Source organism: Polyodon spathula, chromosome 24 (assembly GCF_017654505.1).
Source record: "Polyodon spathula isolate WHYD16114869_AA chromosome 24, ASM1765450v1, whole genome shotgun sequence".
Lineage (NCBI taxonomy): Eukaryota > Metazoa > Chordata > Actinopteri > Acipenseriformes > Polyodontidae > Polyodon > Polyodon spathula.
The window spans coordinates 3304957-3323654 of record NC_054557.1 but is presented as its reverse complement, the minus strand read 5'-3'; the positions used below and the strand labels follow the sequence as shown (position 1 = coordinate 3323654).

General features: G+C 43.7%; 2 protein-coding genes across 2 annotated transcripts; both read left to right on the top strand.

Moving 5' to 3' along the window:
• Window positions 1–1323: 1323 nt before the first annotated feature.
• On the top strand, window positions 1324–5377 carry LOC121299367 (GATA zinc finger domain-containing protein 14-like). The gene is made up of 6 exons (XM_041227089.1): window positions 1324–1358; window positions 2038–2667; window positions 2785–3459; window positions 3736–3864; window positions 4048–4599; window positions 4948–5377. Exons 1-6 carry the CDS (start codon window positions 1324–1326, stop codon window positions 5375–5377), a joined length of 2451 nt encoding a protein of 816 aa, XP_041083023.1.
• Window positions 5378–8252: 2875 nt separating this feature from the next.
• Window positions 8253–18258, top strand: LOC121299087. Its single transcript, XM_041226607.1, has 11 exons — window positions 8253–8450; window positions 8887–8951; window positions 13557–13711; window positions 13994–14124; window positions 14708–14772; window positions 15882–16021; window positions 16257–16381; window positions 16517–16575; window positions 16788–16933; window positions 17399–17493; window positions 18156–18258. The coding sequence occupies exons 1-11, from the start codon at window positions 8316–8318 to the stop codon at window positions 18228–18230; spliced, it is 1191 nt and encodes a 396-aa protein (XP_041082541.1). The 5' UTR covers window positions 8253–8315; the 3' UTR covers window positions 18231–18258.
• Window positions 18259–18698: the final 440 nt, after the last annotated feature.

Sequence of the window (18698 nt, the reverse complement as noted above, 5' to 3'; positions counted from 1 at the left end):
GTGGGTGGGGCAACTACAACCACAACCACTGCAGCCCCTACTACAACTACAGCCACCCCAGCTACAACCACTACAGCCCCTACTACAACTACAGGTACACCAGCTACAACCACAGCAGTTCCCACTACAACCAAAGCCACCCCAGCTATGACAACTGCAGATCCCACTACAACCACTGCAACACCTACTACAACTACAGCTACCCCAGCTACAACTACTACAGCCCTAACTACAATCACAACCACAGACGCCCCAGGAACGACCAGTCCAGCCCCAATAACAACCACAACCAATGCAGCAACCGCTACAACCACAGGCACCGCAACTACAACCACTGCAGCCCCAACTACAATCACCACCACAGCCGCCCCCACTACAACCACTGTAGCAACTACCAGAACTGCAGCTGCCCCAGCTACAACCAGTGCAGCCCCAATTACAACCACAACCACTGCATCACCTACTACAAGTACAGCCAAACCAGCTACAACCACTGCAGCCCTAATTAAATGTTGTGTGTTGGGAGCTACAAAACCTGGTCGATGTTGGATTGATGTCGGGGGCGATGTTGGGTGTCGGAAAACACTGGTTGTTGGTGACATCGCGGGATATGGTGGTGAAAACGGGGTAGGGTTAACCAGGTGGTGGTGGGTCAACCACAAACCACTGCAGCACCCACTACAACCACAGCCGGCCCACCAACAACCACTGTAGCGCCCTATACAACCACTTTTGCCCCAATTACAACCACAACCACTGCAGCACCCACTACAACCACAGCCACCCCAACTACAACCACTGCAGCCCCAACTACAATCACAACCACTGCAGCCCATACTACAACGACAGCCACCCCAGCTGCAACCACTGCAGCCGCAACTACAATCATAACCACAGCCACACCAGCTACAACCACTGCAGCCCCCACTACAGCCACTGCAGCCCCAACTACAGCCAAAGCTGCCCCAGCTACAACCACTGCAGAAACTACTACAACTACAGCCACCCCAACTACAACCACTGCTGCCCTAGTTACAATCACAACCACAGCCGCCCCAGGTACAACCAGTCTAGCCCCAATTACAACCATAACCACTGCAGCACCTACTACAACTACAGCCAAACCAGCTACAAACACTGCAGACCCAACTACAATCACAATCACAACCGCCCCAGCTACAACTAGATCCACCCCAGCTACAACCACTGCAGCCCCTACTACAAATACAGCTACCCCAGCTACAACTACTACAGCCCTAACTACAATCACAACCACAAACACCCCAGGTACAACCAGTACAGCCCCAATTACAACCACAACCAATGCGTTACCTACTACAACTACAGCCAAACCAGCTGCAACCGCTGCAGCCCCCACTACAACGACTGCAGCACCTACTACAAATACAGCCACCCCAGCTACGACCGCTGCAGCCCTAATTACAATCACAACCACAGCCACCCCAGCTACAACCACTGCAGCCCCAACTACAACCACAGCCACCCCAGCTACAACCGTTGTATCCCCCAATACAACCACTACAGCCCCTATTACAACTACAGCCACACCAGCTACAACCACAGCAGCCCCACCTACAATCACATTCACAGGTGCCCTACCTACAACCACTGCAGCCCCAACTACAACCACAGCCACCCCAGCTACAACCACTGCATCCCCCAATACAACCTCAGCATCCCCAACCACAAAGACTGCAGCCCCAGTTACAATTGCAACCACAGCCACCCCAGCTACAACCACTGCAGCCCCCACTACAACCTCTACAGCACCTATTACAACTACAGCCACACCAGCTACAACCACAGCAGCCCCACCTATAATCACAACCACAGCCACCCTTCCTACAACCACTACAGCTCCCGCTACAACCACTTTAGCCCCAATTACAACCACAACCACGGCAGCACCCACTACAACCACAGCCGCCCCAGCTACAACCACTGCAGCCCCAACTACAACCACAACCACTGCAGCCCCTACTACAACTACAGCCACCCCAGCTACAACCACTACAGCCCCTACTACAACTACAGGTACACCAGCTACAACCACAGCAGTTCCCACTACAACCAAAGCCACCCCAGCTATGACAACTGCAGATCCCACTACAACCACTGCAACACCTACTACAACTACAGCTACCCCAGCTACAACTACTACAGCCCTAACTACAATCACAACCACAGACGCCCCAGGTACGACCAGTCCAGCCCCAATAACAACCACAACCAATGCAGCAACCGCTACAACCACAGGCACCGCAACTACAACCACTGCAGCCCCAACTACAATCACCACCACAGCCGCCCCCACTACAACCACTGTAGCAGCTACCAGAACTGCAGCTGCCCCAGCTACAACCAGTGCAGCCCCAATTACAACCACAACCACTGTATCACCTACTACAAGTACAGCCAAACCAGCTACAAACACTGCAGCCCTAATTACAAACACAACCACAGCCACACCAGCTACAACCACTGCAGCCCCCATTACAACCACTGCAGCCACCACTACAGCCAAAGCTGCCCCAGCTACAACCATTGCAGCCCCCACTACAACAAATGCAGCAACTACTACAACTACAGCCACCCCAACTACAACCACTGCTGCCCTAATTACAATCACAACCACAGCCGCCACAGGTACAACCAGTCCAGCCCCAATTACAACCACAACCACTGCAGCACCTACTACAACTACAGCCAAACCAGCTACAAACACTGAAGACCCAATTACAATCACAATCACAACCGCCCCAGCTACAACCACTGCAGCCCCTACTACAACTACATCCACTCCGGCTACAACCACCGCAACACCTACTACAACTACAGCTACCCCAGCTACAACTACTACAGCCCTAACTACAATCACATCCACAAACGCCCCAGGTACAACCAGTACAGCCCCAATTATGACCACAACCACTGCATCACCTACTACAACTACAGCCAAACCAGCTACAACCACTGCAGCCCCAATTACAACCACAACGACTGCAGCACCTACTACAACTACAGCCACCCCAGTTACAACCACTGCAGCCCTAATTACAATCACAACCACAGCCGCCCAAGCTACAACCACTGCAGCCTCAACTACAACCAAATCCACCTTAGCTACAAACACTGCATCCCCCAATACAACCGCTACAGCCCCTATTACAACTACAGCCACACCAGCTACAACCACAGCAGTTCCCACTACAACCAAAGCCACCCCAGCTATGACAACTGTAGATCCCACTACAACCACTGCAACACCTACTACAACTACAGCTACCCCAGCTACAACTACTACAGACCTAACTACAATCACAACCACAGATGCCCCAGGTACAACCAGTCCAGCCCCAATTACAACCACCACCACAGCAGCCCCCACTACAACCACTGCAGCAACTACCAGAACTGCAGCTGCCCCAGCTACAACCAGTGCAGCCCCAATTACAACCACAACCACTGCATCACCTACTACAACTACAGCCAAACCAGCTACAACCACTGCAGCCCTAATTACAATCACAACCACAGCCACCCCAGCTACAACCGTTGCATCCCCCAATACAACCACTACAGCCCCTATTACAACTACAGCCACACCAGCTACAACCACAGCAGCCCCAACTACAATCACATTCACAGGTGCCCTACCTACAACCACTGCAGCCCCAACTACAACCACAGCCACCCCAGCTACAACCACTGCAGCCCCCACTACAAACTCTACAGCACCTATTACAACTACAGCCACACCAGCTACAACCACAGCAGCCCCAACTATAATCACAACCACAGCCACCCTTCCTACAACCACTACAACTCCCGCTACAACCACAGGTGGCCCACCTACAACCACTGCAGCACCCTATACAACCACTTTAGCCCCAATTACAACCACAACCACGGCAGCACCCATTACAACCACAGCCGCCCCAGCTACAACCACTGCAGCCCCAACTACAACCACAACCACTGCAGCCCCTACTACAACTACAGCCACCCCAGCTACAACCACTACAGCCCCTACTACAACTACAGGTACACCAGCTACAACCACAGCAGTTCCCACTACAACCAAAGCCACCACAGCTATGGCAACTGCAGATCCCACTACAACCACTGCAACACCTACTACAACTACAGCTACCCCAGCTACAACTACTACAGCCCTAACTACAATCACAACCACAGACGCCCCAGGTACGACCAGTCCAGCCCCAATAACAACCACAACCAATGCAGCAACCGCTACAACCACAGGCACCGCAACTACAACCACTGCAGCCCCAACTACAATCACCACCACAGCCGCCCCCACTACAACCACTGTAGCAGCTACCAGAACTGCAGCTGCCCCAGCTACAACCAGTGCAGCCCCAATTACAACCACAACCACTGTATCACCTACTACAAGTACAGCCAAACCAGCTACAAACACTGCAGCCCTAATTACAAACACAACCACAGCCGCCTCAGCTACAACCACTGCAGCCCCCACTACAACCACTGCAGCAACTACTACAAAAACAGCCACCCCAACTACAACAACTGCAGCCCCAACAACAACCACAGGCACCCCAGCTACAAACACTGCAGCCCCAACTACAATCACAACCACAGCCACACCAGCTACAACCACTGCAGCCCCCATTACAACCACTGCAGCCACCACTACAGCCAAAGCTGCCCCAGCTACAACCATTGCAGCCCCCACTACAACAACTGCAGCAACTACTACAACTACAGCCACCCCAACTACAACCACTGCTGCCCTAATTACAATCACAACCACAGTCGCCACAGGTACAACCAGTCCAGCCCCAATTACAACCACAACCACTGCAGCACCTACTACAACTACAGCCAAACCAGCTACAAACACTGAAGACCCAATTACAATCACAATCACAACCGCCCCAGCTACAACCACTGCAGCCCCTACTACAACTACAGCTACCCCAGCTACAACTACTACAGCCCTAACTACAATCACATCCACAAACGCCCCAGGTACAACCAGTACAGCCCCAATTATGACCACAACCACTGCATCACCTACTACAACTACAGCCAAACCAGCTACAACCGCTGCAGCCCCCACTACAACGACTGCAGCACCTACTACAACTACAGCCACCCCAGTTACAACCACTGCAGCCCTAATTACAATCACAACCACAGCCGCCCAAGCTACAACCACTGCAGCCTCAACTACAACCAAAGCCACCTTAGCTACAACCACTGCATCCCCCAATACAACCGCTACAGCCCCTATTACAACTACAGCCACACCAGCTACAACCACAGCAGTTCCCACTACAACCAAAGCCACCCCAGCTACGACAACTGAAGATCCCACTACAACCACTGCAACACCTACTACAACTACAGCTACCCCAGCTACAACTACTACAGACCTAACTACAATCACAACCACAGATGCCCCAGGTACAACCAGTCCAGCCCCAATTACAACCACCACCACAGCAGCCCCCACTACAACCACTGCAGCAACTACCAGAACTGCAGCTGCCCCAGCTACAACCAGTGCAGCCCCAATTACAACCACAACCACTGCATCACCTACTACAACTACAGCCAAACCAGCTACAACCACTGCAGCCCTAATTACAATCACAACCACAGCCGCCCCAGCTACAACCACTGCAGCCCCCACCTCAACCTCTGCAGCAACTACTACAACTACAGCCACCCCAACTACAACCACAGCAGCCTTAATTACAATCACAACCTCAGCCGTCCCAGCTACAACCACTGCAGCAACTACTACAACCACAGCCACCCCAACTACAACCACTGCAGCCCCAACAACAACCACAGCCACCCCAGCTACAAACACTGCAGCCCCAACTACAATCACAACCACAGCCACACCAGCTACAACCACTGCAGCCCCCACTACAACCACTATAGCCCCTACTACAACTACAGGCACTCTGGCTATAACCACTGCAGCAACAACTACAATTGTAACCACAGCCACACCAGCTACAACCACAGCAGTTCCCACTACAACCAAAGCCACCAAAGCTATGACAACGGCAGATCCCACTACGACCAATGCAACACCTATTACAACTACAGCTACCCCAGATACAACTACTACAGCCCCAACTACGATCACCACCACAGCCGCCCCAGCTACAACCAGTGCAGCCCCAATTACAACCACAACCACTGCATCACCTACTACAACTACAGCCACACCAGCTACAACCACTGCAGCACCTACTACAACTACAGCTACCCCAGCTACAACTACTACAGCCCTAACTACAATCACAACCACAGCCGCCCCAGGTACAACCAGTGCAGCCCCAATTACAACCACAACAACTGCAGCACCCACTACAACCACAACCACCCCAGCTAAAACCGCTGCAGCCCCAACTATAATCACAACCACAGCCGCCCCAGGTACAAACACTGCAGCCCCAACTACAACAGCAATCACAACCACCCCAACTACAACCACTGCAGCTCTAATTACAATCACAACCACAGCCACCACAGCTACAACCACTGCAGCCCCCAACAAAACAACTGTAGCTCCTGTTACATCCACTGCAGACCCAACTACAATGACTACTACTGCCACAACCAATTCAGCCTCAACTATAACCTCAACCACTGCAGCCCCCACTACAACCACAACCATTGCTACCCCAACTCCAACCACAACCACTACACCCATTACAACCGCAACCACTGCTGCCCTAATTACCACTACAGCCCCAAGTACAACAACCACTGCAATCCCAACTACAACCACAACCACAGCTACCCCAACTACAACCACAACCACTGCAGCCCCTAGTACAACTACATCCACTGCATCCCCAACTACTATCATAACCACAGCTGCCCCAGCCACAACCACCACAACCCCCACTACATCCACAACCTCTGCAGCCGCCACTGCAGCCCCCACTACAACAAACACTGTAGCCCCAGCTACCACCACATCCGCTGCAGCCCAAGCTACAACCTCTGCAGCCCTATCTAAAACCATAACCACTGCAGTCCCCACCACAACCGCTGCAGCCCCTACTACAACCATAATTACCGCAGCCTCTACTACAACTGCAGCTGCCACTACAACCACAACCACTGCATCCCCAACTACAACCACAAGCACTGCAGCCTCAACCAGAACTACAACCACAACGTCAGCCACCCCAGCTACAACCACAACAACTGCAGCCCCCACTACAACCACAACCACTGCAGCCCCAACTACAACCACAACCACTGCAACTGCAACCACAACCACTACTGCCCCAACTACAACCACAAGCACTGCAGCCTCAACCAGAACTACAACCACAACGCCAGCCACCCCAGCTACAACCACTACCACTGCAGCCCCTACTACAACCACAACGACAGCCACCCCAACTACAACCACAACCACAGCCAATGCAGCCTCAACTACAACTTTAACCACAGCAACAGGCACCCCAACTACAACCACTGCAGCCCCCACTACAAGTACAACGACAGCCACCCCAACTACAACCAAAACCACTGCAGCCGCAACTACAACCACAACCACTGCAGCCCCTACTACAACCAAAACCACTGCAGCCTCAACTACAACCACAACCACTGCAGCCCCAACCACAACCACAACCACTGCAGCCTCAACTACAACCACAACCACTGCAGCCCCTACTACAACCACAATGACAGCCACCCCAACTAGAATCACAACTACAGCCAATACAGCCTCAACTACAACTTTAACCACAGCGACAGGCACCCCAACTACAACTACAACCACTGCAGCCCCCACTACAAGTACAACGACAGCCACCCCAACTACAACCAAAACCACTGCAGCCTCAACTACAACCACAACCACTGCAGCCCCTACTACAACCAAAACCACTGCAGCCTCAACTACAACCACAACCACTGCAACCTCAACTACAACCAAAACCACTGCAGCCTCAACTACAACCACAACCACTGCAGCCCCTACTACAACCAAAACCACTGCAGCCTCAACTACAACCACAACCACTGCAGCCCCTACTACAACCAAAACCACTGCAGCCCCAACTACAACCACAAGCACTGCAGCCTCAACCAGAACTACAACCACAACGTCAACCACCCCAGCTACAACCACTGCCACTGCAGCCCCTACTACAACCAAAACCACTGCAGCCTCAACTACAACCACAACCACTGCAGCCCCTACTACAACCAAAACCACTGCAGCCTCAACTACAACCACAAGCACTGCAGCCCCCACTACAACCATGAGAACTACTTCTGATCCCACTGGTCCCCAAATCAAGCAACTTAAATTCACATTAAATATGAATTTCACAGATTCCCTGAGAGATGAGAAGTCACAGGATTTCAAAAACTTAAGTAATAAAATTACCAGTGATGTACGTTTGTATTTGATTTTTTTTTTTTTTTTAAAGTACGATACATCAAATGTATTATTTCACCCTTTAATACATTATTTCTTATTATATGCAACATTAATTAAATCCAAGTATTTGTTTGAAATTTAGCTTTAATGTTTTTGGAAGCTGTAATATATTATATGTTTCATTCAAGCACAAAATCTTATCAGCTGTACAGCCTTAATAAAAAATGCAACTGCATGGCATCAATGTTAGTCTAGAACATACAAAACATAAGCATACACCAATACCATATCACATATAGAGTGCATACATGATAAAACTGCTGAAATGTTACCATGTAAACTGGAAAGTAACATACAAATCTGCATATTTCTATCAGTACTCTTTGAATGTACTGGTACAGTATATAGACTTTGGAATGAATATAAATGTAATTTCTGATCTTTTCCAGCTTGATGGAATTTACAGAGGGATGTTTCCTGCTACTTACATCAGATCATTAGTTAGAAGCTTCAGGTAAGTGCTGCTTCATGCTGAATTTGAATATAACAAACAGGTTACTTGCCTGTCAATCACTGAACTATTACAATATGTTGTCCACTATAACCAGTAGTGTACTAGTTTCTATCACACACATTTTCAATGTATTATTTTATTGAAATACAAAATAGTTTTTTTATCAAGAGGAATATCCTGAAAATATCCTGACTGTGACAACAAATAGGAGCCTGAAGACTTCAGGCAGAACTAGAAGTAAACACACTACTCTGTGTGTTTACCATCAAACTTCTGATACTTATGTATGCCATTAAACAAATTAAGCACAAAAACAAATGAAAATTAAATTAAAGCAAAATGTATTTAATTCTACCAACAACACATTTGTAAAGAAACATGTTTACAGTACTGTATGTAGAACAGTAGGTTTTTCAGATAGTCGGTGCAATCATTATATAGAACCCCCTAAAATATTTTGGCCTCTCTGAAAATGCCAACACTGTTTACATGTAAACTATTCAGGTCATTGCAGTGTGCCATATGTAGACCACTAGATATGTCTGACAGGGTGATTAAGTGAATTTGAGCCACTTGCTTGGAATAACATAAATACTGTTGATGATCCTGTACCTAAAGTTCATTAGTTCATTGGGATCAACAGTTAAACTAGATCAAGTTTAGTATTGATTGCAGCACACTAAACCAGACCCTTGCAGATCCACATTAAGAGGATGCAGTTAGTTCTGTGAAGGTAGATGCTGCGATAGTTAGTTTGCTCTGATTTGTCCCCTTTTTTCTTGATATTTGCTTGCAGATCTGTTTAATACAGTATGAGTTACACTCTAGAAAACCTCTTCTTTTTATGTCTCTCATACTTGTATTAAGCCCATCATACACAGGGCGATTTTGTCACCTGCAATTTACCTCTCAGTGTATGGTGAAAAAACAACATTTGCCGACGACAAGTGCCAGATCCAGTTATGGGTCTGGCCCCTGAAAGGCTCACGAAGTGTCACTGTGTAAAAACTCTACTATCCTCCCCAAGGTGATTACAACCTACATGAATCAGTCTGTGGAACTGGAGTCCTTCCAACCACCTTCGTTGCTATGGACAAGGATATGAGATTAAATTCCCTCTGCCCAGTGTGGGCATTGAGATGGTATGTAGATAGGACAAGAGATCTGCATCATACTGACCAGCTCTTTGTCTGTTACGGTGTATGGATCCTAAGACAACCCCAGTCAAAGCAGCGACCGTCACATTGGATTGCTGACACGGTCACTGAGGCTTATGACACTGCGGGCTTACCCCCACCTGGGAGAGTATCCGTGCACTTCACTGTGCGTTGGCTACATCTTGGGTCCTCTCTATAGGGGCCTCGCTGTCTGATATTTGTATGGCGACTAGCTGAACTAAGCCGCATACCTTTTTCAGGTTCCTACCTCTATGTGGTAGATGCTTCCATGTCTTCAATAGGCACAAGGGTCCCTTGCACGCTTCCACTGATAACATTTGGTTTTTACCCTTGGTTAGGCGATTATGAAGTGTCCCTCGCATGCTGCCATTCCTTCTCCCTCACGACGGCTCTGGTATACATTATCCCATACATAATGTTGTTGGTGGTCATCTTTGAAATGTAAGGGACTTTAGGTTCCTTACCGTAACCCTGGTTCTCTGAAAGAGAAGATGACCATCAACCACGAGGTTAGTAATACCTATCCAATTAGCAGGCATATCCCATACATAATGTTGTTGGTTGTCATCTTCTCATTCAGGGAACCAGGATTACGGTACGTAACCAGATGTTATCTTTCTATAACTACAGACATAGATAAGTCTCCTTAGAAGTAGCCTACTTTAATAAAATAATGTAATATTGTATTCCAAATAAAAATGTTATTGTTGTTTATTTATTTTCGTAGCACCATTGTACATGTTGTTAAATATCAAAATACAAAGTACAAAATTGTAAATATAGTTATAATTAATGCATTTGCTACTATCATACACCAAACATGTCACGGATCAAATATGTGTAGTGTGACAACGTGAACTATAAAATATATGGGAAAGTGGTGGAGGGTGTGTATATTGGTCCAAGAGTGACAATGAGCCTGTATACTCTCCACTGAATTTGGGTCACACAAGTAAATTGCAGTCTTTGACTGCCAAGTCAGAAAAGACTACAATTCCCAGAGTTCCACAGGGGCGACCATTTTGAGACAAGGGTTTTCACCTGTCTCCAATTAGGCAGCCATAAAAGAGCATGGTTTTTCCAAACGTGAGGTGTGTAAAGGAGATGACAGACGGAACGGCCAAAATAGATTAAAAGGTTGGTGTTCTACCTAAGGGGGAAACAATTATTGCCTAGTTTAAGGCATGTTTTTGGTCAGTCAGTAAACAGCTTAGCTGTCTGACTTGTAGAAAGGGGTAGTTAAAAGATAACTATAATGTTTAGGTAGCGCTCGGTAATAAAGCTAGGTTTTGTTTGGTTTATTTTGTTTACGTTGTTGAAATTTGATTTGTGTGACTCTGGATAAAGAGGACACCATCCTGAAATAAACATACAGGCCGTGCCCTGTTTAAAACAAAATACTGTTGTCCAGTGTGCTTGGTTCCTGTCAGACTGTGCTCAAGACCCGAAAGGACAGTGACAAACCACCCCAGTCTGTCACAGTAGCTATGTTAAGTGATCATGCATTAAAAGCAAATAAGAAAAAGTATGTGATGCATATAAAGTTGATAAATTATATTATACAGGTTCAGAGGATCTAGTTTTCAAAAAGTTCAGTAACTCCCAAAAGTGTCGGGATCCATTCTTGCAAAATTAATGTAACTGGATACGTCCTGATTACGCAGTTCCAGTAGTAAATTGTTATAAGCTCCCATCTCACCCCTCTTCCCAATCCACTCCCTTACACATATTTTGTGGTTCCTCCTTTTATGTCTTAATAAAATAGCTGAGGAAGAGCATAACATCATTAAAACCTCTTCATCGGCCATTATCAAATCAACAAAAAGTCACCCCGTGTACGGTGATGAATAGAATTCGAGAAATCGCCTGTTATAATTCACAGCCAACAAAAATCACTCTGTGTACGGTGATGAATAGAATTCGAGAAATCGCCTGTTATAATTCACAGCCAACAAAAATCACCCCTGTACGGTGATGAATAGAATTCGAGAAATCATCTGTTATAATTCACAGCCAAAAGAAATCGCCCCATGTATGGTGATGAATAGAATTCGAGAAATCGTCTGTTATAATTCACAGCCAAAAGAAATCGCCCCGTGTATGGTGATGAATAGAATTTGAGAAATCGTCTGTTGTAATTCACAGCCAAAAGAAATCGCAACGTGTATGAATAGAATTTGAGAAATTCCCTGTTATAATTCACAGCCGACAAAAATCACCCCACGTACAGTGATGAATAGAATTCGAGAAATCGCTTGTTATAATTAACAGCCGACAAAAATCACTCTGTGTATGGTGGGCTTTACATGAGCCAGGATATAGTGTCACACTTAAGGCATATTATTTAAAGGGTTTGAAACATTCTTATACAAGCTTATGTAAGCTTTTATAAAAAGAAAACATGGTAATTTTCCACATTAATTCTCCACTTTTAAATGCTTTCTCAATGCTAATATAGCTCATTTCATTTTGTATTAGTGTTCTGCTTACTACAGCTCTTCGTATATGCTATTTATTGTGTTTATATATATAATATATATATATATATATATATATATATATATATATATATATATATATATATAAAATATGAATTATTTTTTATATATATCATAAATGAACCATCTAGGCTCCTTTGTGTTTCTTCTGAGGGGATAATAATATTAAACCCAGTAATTGGGTCTCAAGGATAGTTTGGCAAGATCCATCCAGGTGACAATAGTTAATAACTTGAGAAACTGATATTAATAATGTTTTGGTTTTATTATTAGTACACAGACAAATTAAAATTGTTAAAGTAAAATAATTAGTAACTTACCATGATACGCTACTACTAAGGTACATGATACCCGCTCATTGACTGTAACAACATATCATGACGGGGTGTTATCTTATAATGTGACCGGGGGGGGGGGGGGGGGGGGGGCACTCATTTTTAGCCTTTTATTTTAATTGTGGAATAATGCAGATTTTTTTTTTTTTTTTTTTAATCTGAGAATTTCCTTTTTTATTGTGGAAAACTAGGATCCTTGGTGATGAGTCTATAAATATTAAGTAAGAAACCAATTGAGTAGTTTCATTTGATTGTATATTTTATTCTCTATGAAAATGTATTTAGATTATGAATTTCTGTTTGCTTGGGTCAGGGATATGGTTAGGGTTAGGGATATGATTAGGGTTAGAGTTTAACTGATTATCCCAATGATCTCATCAACTTTTTGGTACATTGTAATTGGGATGTTAGTTCAAGTAAGTGGATCAAACTCCCATTGATTGGACTAAATTTGGTACGCTGCAATTCACCCTTGTATATAAATAGAATGAATAACAAATGTGACTATATACTTCCATATTGTTTTTGAATTAGCCATTATTTATTTATTATATTTTATTCATCAAGCCCTTACAATTTTTCGATCCTTTCCAGCCAGGGATCAGTCATCCCAGAAGTAAATTTGGAATTCAAAGCTAATTCCATGGCCCCAAGCAATGCAGACATTGTCAGAACTCTCTACACAGCAGTGACTGGATCAGGAAATTTGGGGGGCCTAGAATTGGACATAACAAGCATTACATCGAACAGTAAGTGCAATTCATTTAAGCAAAGATACATTTTCATGTTTTTGGTACAATATGGCTAAAATAATCATTTGAAATAAATCATTAACACAGTTTAACTTTTACCTGTTACATCTAGCAGTGTAACATTCACAAAGTATATCTCTCTTAATGGTACTAAAACCTGCTCCTCTTTGCAGCTTTGTGAACATGAAGAATACGGCTCACCAATGACTTATAACAACACAAATGTGGCACTGTGGTTAATTTTCTTTATTTTTTGTGGGTTTTTTTTTTTGTTTACAGCTGCTACTGTGAAAACGCTGCCTCCACTCAAGATTGTTACAGAATTCCTCCTTATAGACGGATTTACACCAGGACTGTCCAGAGGCATATCTGCAGAATCCATTAAACTTACTGATAAAATCAATAATTGGGTGAGAACTAGTACAACTACCATAACTACATGAACATTGATAATTAAGTCTTGTTAACACATTTATGTTTTAAAGTTACTACAATTAGGACAAAAAAAAAAATACAAAATATTATTATTATTATTATTATTATTATTATTATTATTATTATTATTATTATTATTATTATTATTATTATTATAGTGTGGTGGTTAGCGTCTCACAGCGCCAGGGTGCTGGGTTCGATTCTGACCTAGGGGGTCTGTCTGTGTGGAGTTTGCATGTTTTCCCCGTGTCTGTGTGGGTTTTCTCTGGATACTGTGGTTTCCTCCCAAAGACATGCTGTTCAGGTTGATTGGTCATTCTAAATTGCCATGTGTGTGTGTGGTGCCCTGCAATGGACTGGTGTCCCATCCAGGGTGTAGTCCTGCCTTGAGCCCTGTGTCTGCCAGATTAGGCTCCCGCTCACTGCAACCCTGTAAAGGATTAAGCAGTTAAGGATAATGGATGGATGAAATAATAATAATAATATGCATTTTTGTGTTTTCTGGCTCATTTATGATATAGAATTTTTTTTTTTTTTTTTTTTTTACTATTTTTTCAGTTGAAACCTATCCTTGAAAGATATTATGGTCAAACAATGGTGAATTCATCCTTTGCAAACTTTAGGTAAGTGACTTTTCAAAAAGCTACAGTATATTCTGTTTAATACTGATATGCTGCTTATAAAATCAGAAATGATGCACACCCAACTGTGCTTAGTATGGCCTTGGGGCTGAAAGCAAGGTTAGGTATTTTCAAGTCAGATATTTTATAGAACAGACTCATTCCAGTAATGCTCTATTGTACTTTTTCTTACCAACAAACTTTATTGTAAATATAAATGTAAAAGCTATTGTTCACTTTGGGGAAAAAAACAACAACTTTATTCTACATTATTATACTACTATTATATTACATCTATAAATATATAATTAAAGGATTTGACAATTATTAGCAAGGAGTTACAGTTTATTATCAGAACATGTCAATGACAGTACTATTGTAAACCTTCATGTCATGTTATAAAGTAAGGTTTAGTAAATGTTCTTATAACAGAATATTGTGAGAGCCTGCTTTTATTAATAACATTTTTTAAACACATACGTATAAAGGCATCATCGTTTATTTAACAGATCTTAAACTAAAGTGTTACTTGTATAATTAATTTATTCTGAGGTCAGTACTGAACAGAAACGAGACTGGTAATCTGTATAGAAAATAATGGTTTAAAATAATTCAAGAGGCAGAAGCCAGGCCTGTGTAAGAGTCTACTATAATAAAGAAACTAAGTGCCCCAGGAGGAGACTGGCACTGGTGCAAATGATTAGATTTAAGCAAGAGAATGGAAAATAAAATGTAGTTAGAAAAGTTTTGGCCAGGGGTTCCCTCTGACCAGTGGGAACCTTCCTGTCGGAGGATGAGGATGTAGTCAGCCTGTAAGGTTGGAAAGTGAGCTTCACTTGCCCCCAGAGGGGACCGTTGCAGAGGAGACGCAGCAAAGCAGAGGAGGAAGGGAGGATGGAGGAAACTGAAAAAATGAAGGGGTTGGCTAGAGTTTGAAGGGGCTGTCAGAGTGACTGACAGGTAATTTTCAGTGACTGATGGGTAATTTAGCAGGATGACATGAGGGAGGAGCCCCAGCTCTAAATCCCCAAAATACACCAAGGTTCTACTAATGCTTTATAAATTGACCATTCTATGTATAGAAAAAATATGAATTATAACTTTTTTCACAGCAACTCTGATAATTGGATCCAGACCACGGTGGAATATCAATTCAACACACCCATAATTGTGAACCCAAGCAAGATAGTTGCTGATATCCTTGCAAGCACAAGTCCTGTACGCTATGTGAAATACACCCTGAAAGTCAATGGTATGTTAATGGGCAGGAGGCTTACATCTACAGTCAACACCATGGAGTCCATGGCCACTAAGTATTATTGCTTTCAGACTGGAATATAATTGGGATCTACTGATTGTATAAGACTACAGAGAATCAACATGCAACAGCAACATCAACAATAATGCATCAAACCAAATATACACTCTTATCTTTATGTTCTTTTTTTTCAATCATTTTCTAATTGTACTTTCTTTGGACCCAACAGAAAATCGAACACTATTTGATATGTTCCTGTTTAGTTTGAGAATACTGAACAAAGACTTCTCTGATAGCCTATCTAACAGAGGCTCCACAGAGTTTATAGAGCTCAGCACACAAATCACAACCTCGGTGAGTAACTGGACTCTGGGAGATTCAGGGTTGCACTTCTTAAGTGGGGTTACTGTACAGTGACAATAACAATACACTAATCAAAGAGTTGTGAACACAGATTTAACCACAAGTGTGTTCTTCAATCCCTCACAGATAAACACGGTTTTTGGAAATGAGAACAGATTTTCAGAAGTCTATGTATTAAAACTCACGTAAGTATTATATTTTAAGTATATATGTATATATTAAGTGGACAGATCATCCTTGATCTGTGTGCAAATGATCTCCAACTAGTCATGTGTATTGACGGGTTCTAATCCTTATCAGTATAACCCAACCCCGTATGGTTTTGTCTGATATATTTTTGCTGAGCCCAGGAGATATGATAGTGTGTGATATTTATGATGCACCCCTCTCTCCACAGGAAAGGCTCGGTCATTGCCAGTACAGAGGTGACCTTCTCCCAGGGATCCACCTCACTAAATAGCGTGTCTCAGATCCTACTTAATGGGGTCCCCTATCTGGAAACACGAGGCTTGATAATAGACCCCACTTCCATTAGCCCGCCAGGTACTATACTGTGTTCATTCAGAAATATCTATACAGGGTGTGCAAACTCATTTCCAAAAAGACTTCTACATGCATGCTCTAATAAGACCCTGCTTAGGATTCACTTAAATTAGGCTTTGCGAAAAAAAATAATATTCTATATGTCAGGATTATTTTGTAACGTTCCATTAATTAGAAATGCTTAGAGTTTTTAGGGTCTCAGTTTACATGCCTTTTTTTTCAGGAGTGTGACATTTTGTCATTTCACCTCAGCAGTGTCTTCTGGGTAAAAGCATATAATTGGCTGTAAAGCATGCCAGTAATTTGGAGAAACAAGTGATTGGTTAATGACAGGAAAGAAGGTGTTGAAGAAAGGGGGTGCATAATTTACCCCTCCAGGGGTTGATAGATGTATTATTACTCATCCAAATCTGAAATGCAAGACATGCATGTATATTTGTTTCAAATGGATTATTTTTTCTTCAGTGCCACCCACCCCCAGACCCTTCCCTGGGTTTGCTGTTGCCATCATTGTACTGTGTGGCCTGGCCATCCTCATTATCCCAGTACTCATTATTGTGGTAAGTAAAAGTAAACAGTTAGATCTTCAGAGACGCAAACATGGCTTCAGGATAAATAGAAGACTGATTGCAACAGAACAAGGCCAAACTAACCATATTGGACTGCTATGATAACCCTAAGCTCAAAGAATAAGCTGTTCCAGTGGCATGGAATACAACACATTACCAAAACATTTTTAACATATTGAGAATCTTCCATGCTTTGTTATTGATAACACTAAATAATATGACTGTTGATATAAGTACCCTCTTTGTGTATTTAATGCATTCACAAGAGAGAATACTAGAGTGTGTTAGATAAGATACTCTTCAATCATAACATGCATATAAAGCTGCTCATATAAACTTGTATAAGTGTTTGATGGAATACAAGTATTGTACAAAATGACGAAATGAAAGGGTTTGCGTGTCTTTCATCATTTCCACTCCTAAGCTGTAATGTGATGGAGGTGTCTCAGCAACTACACCCTACAGAACGTGTTGTGCTGAGGGATACTAAAGCAATCCACACAACCATTCACAGTTCCTCCTGAATTATAAAACACAATATACAGTTTCCTTTAGTATCTTTGCTCCTAGAATTCTAGCATATCTATAGTCTATATCTGTGTGTTGAAAGTTGTTTCCCACTCTAATTCTGCTCCTGTTCCTCTCGTTTTCAGGCTTTGAAGACCAGGCTGTTCAAGAAGCTAGCACAAGCTTTCTCTCTGAGGTCACCAGATTATTATGACTTTTAAATGGCTCACTCTTTTTGGTAAGACAAATCCTATTCACATTGATTTACAAAAAAAAGCACAATAAGACATATTTATTCCTAAGAATAATATATATAATGTGACGCCCCCCCCCCCCCCCCCCCCCCCCCCCCCCCCCCCCTCTGGGTCCACAACAAAATTTAGCCTGGCGTCTAAACTGTGTGACTCATCCTGTGTGACTCATCCCAGCGGCAGTGATTTAGCTGGATGAACCCCTCGGGGATACCCTTTAAAACTTGGTTTTAATTATTTGTATACTATTTACTGTAATATATATTTACTGTGCAAAATCGGATAATTATACATTCTAAAGTCTGGTTACATTTAAGCGATAGTGCCTGTCGATGAATGCTCTGTGTGTGGTAGTTGACTGCAACTGGAGTTTTGTGTCCCTCTGGTTTTGGTAGATAATAAAATACATTTGCACCAATTGTATCTTTGTATAGTATT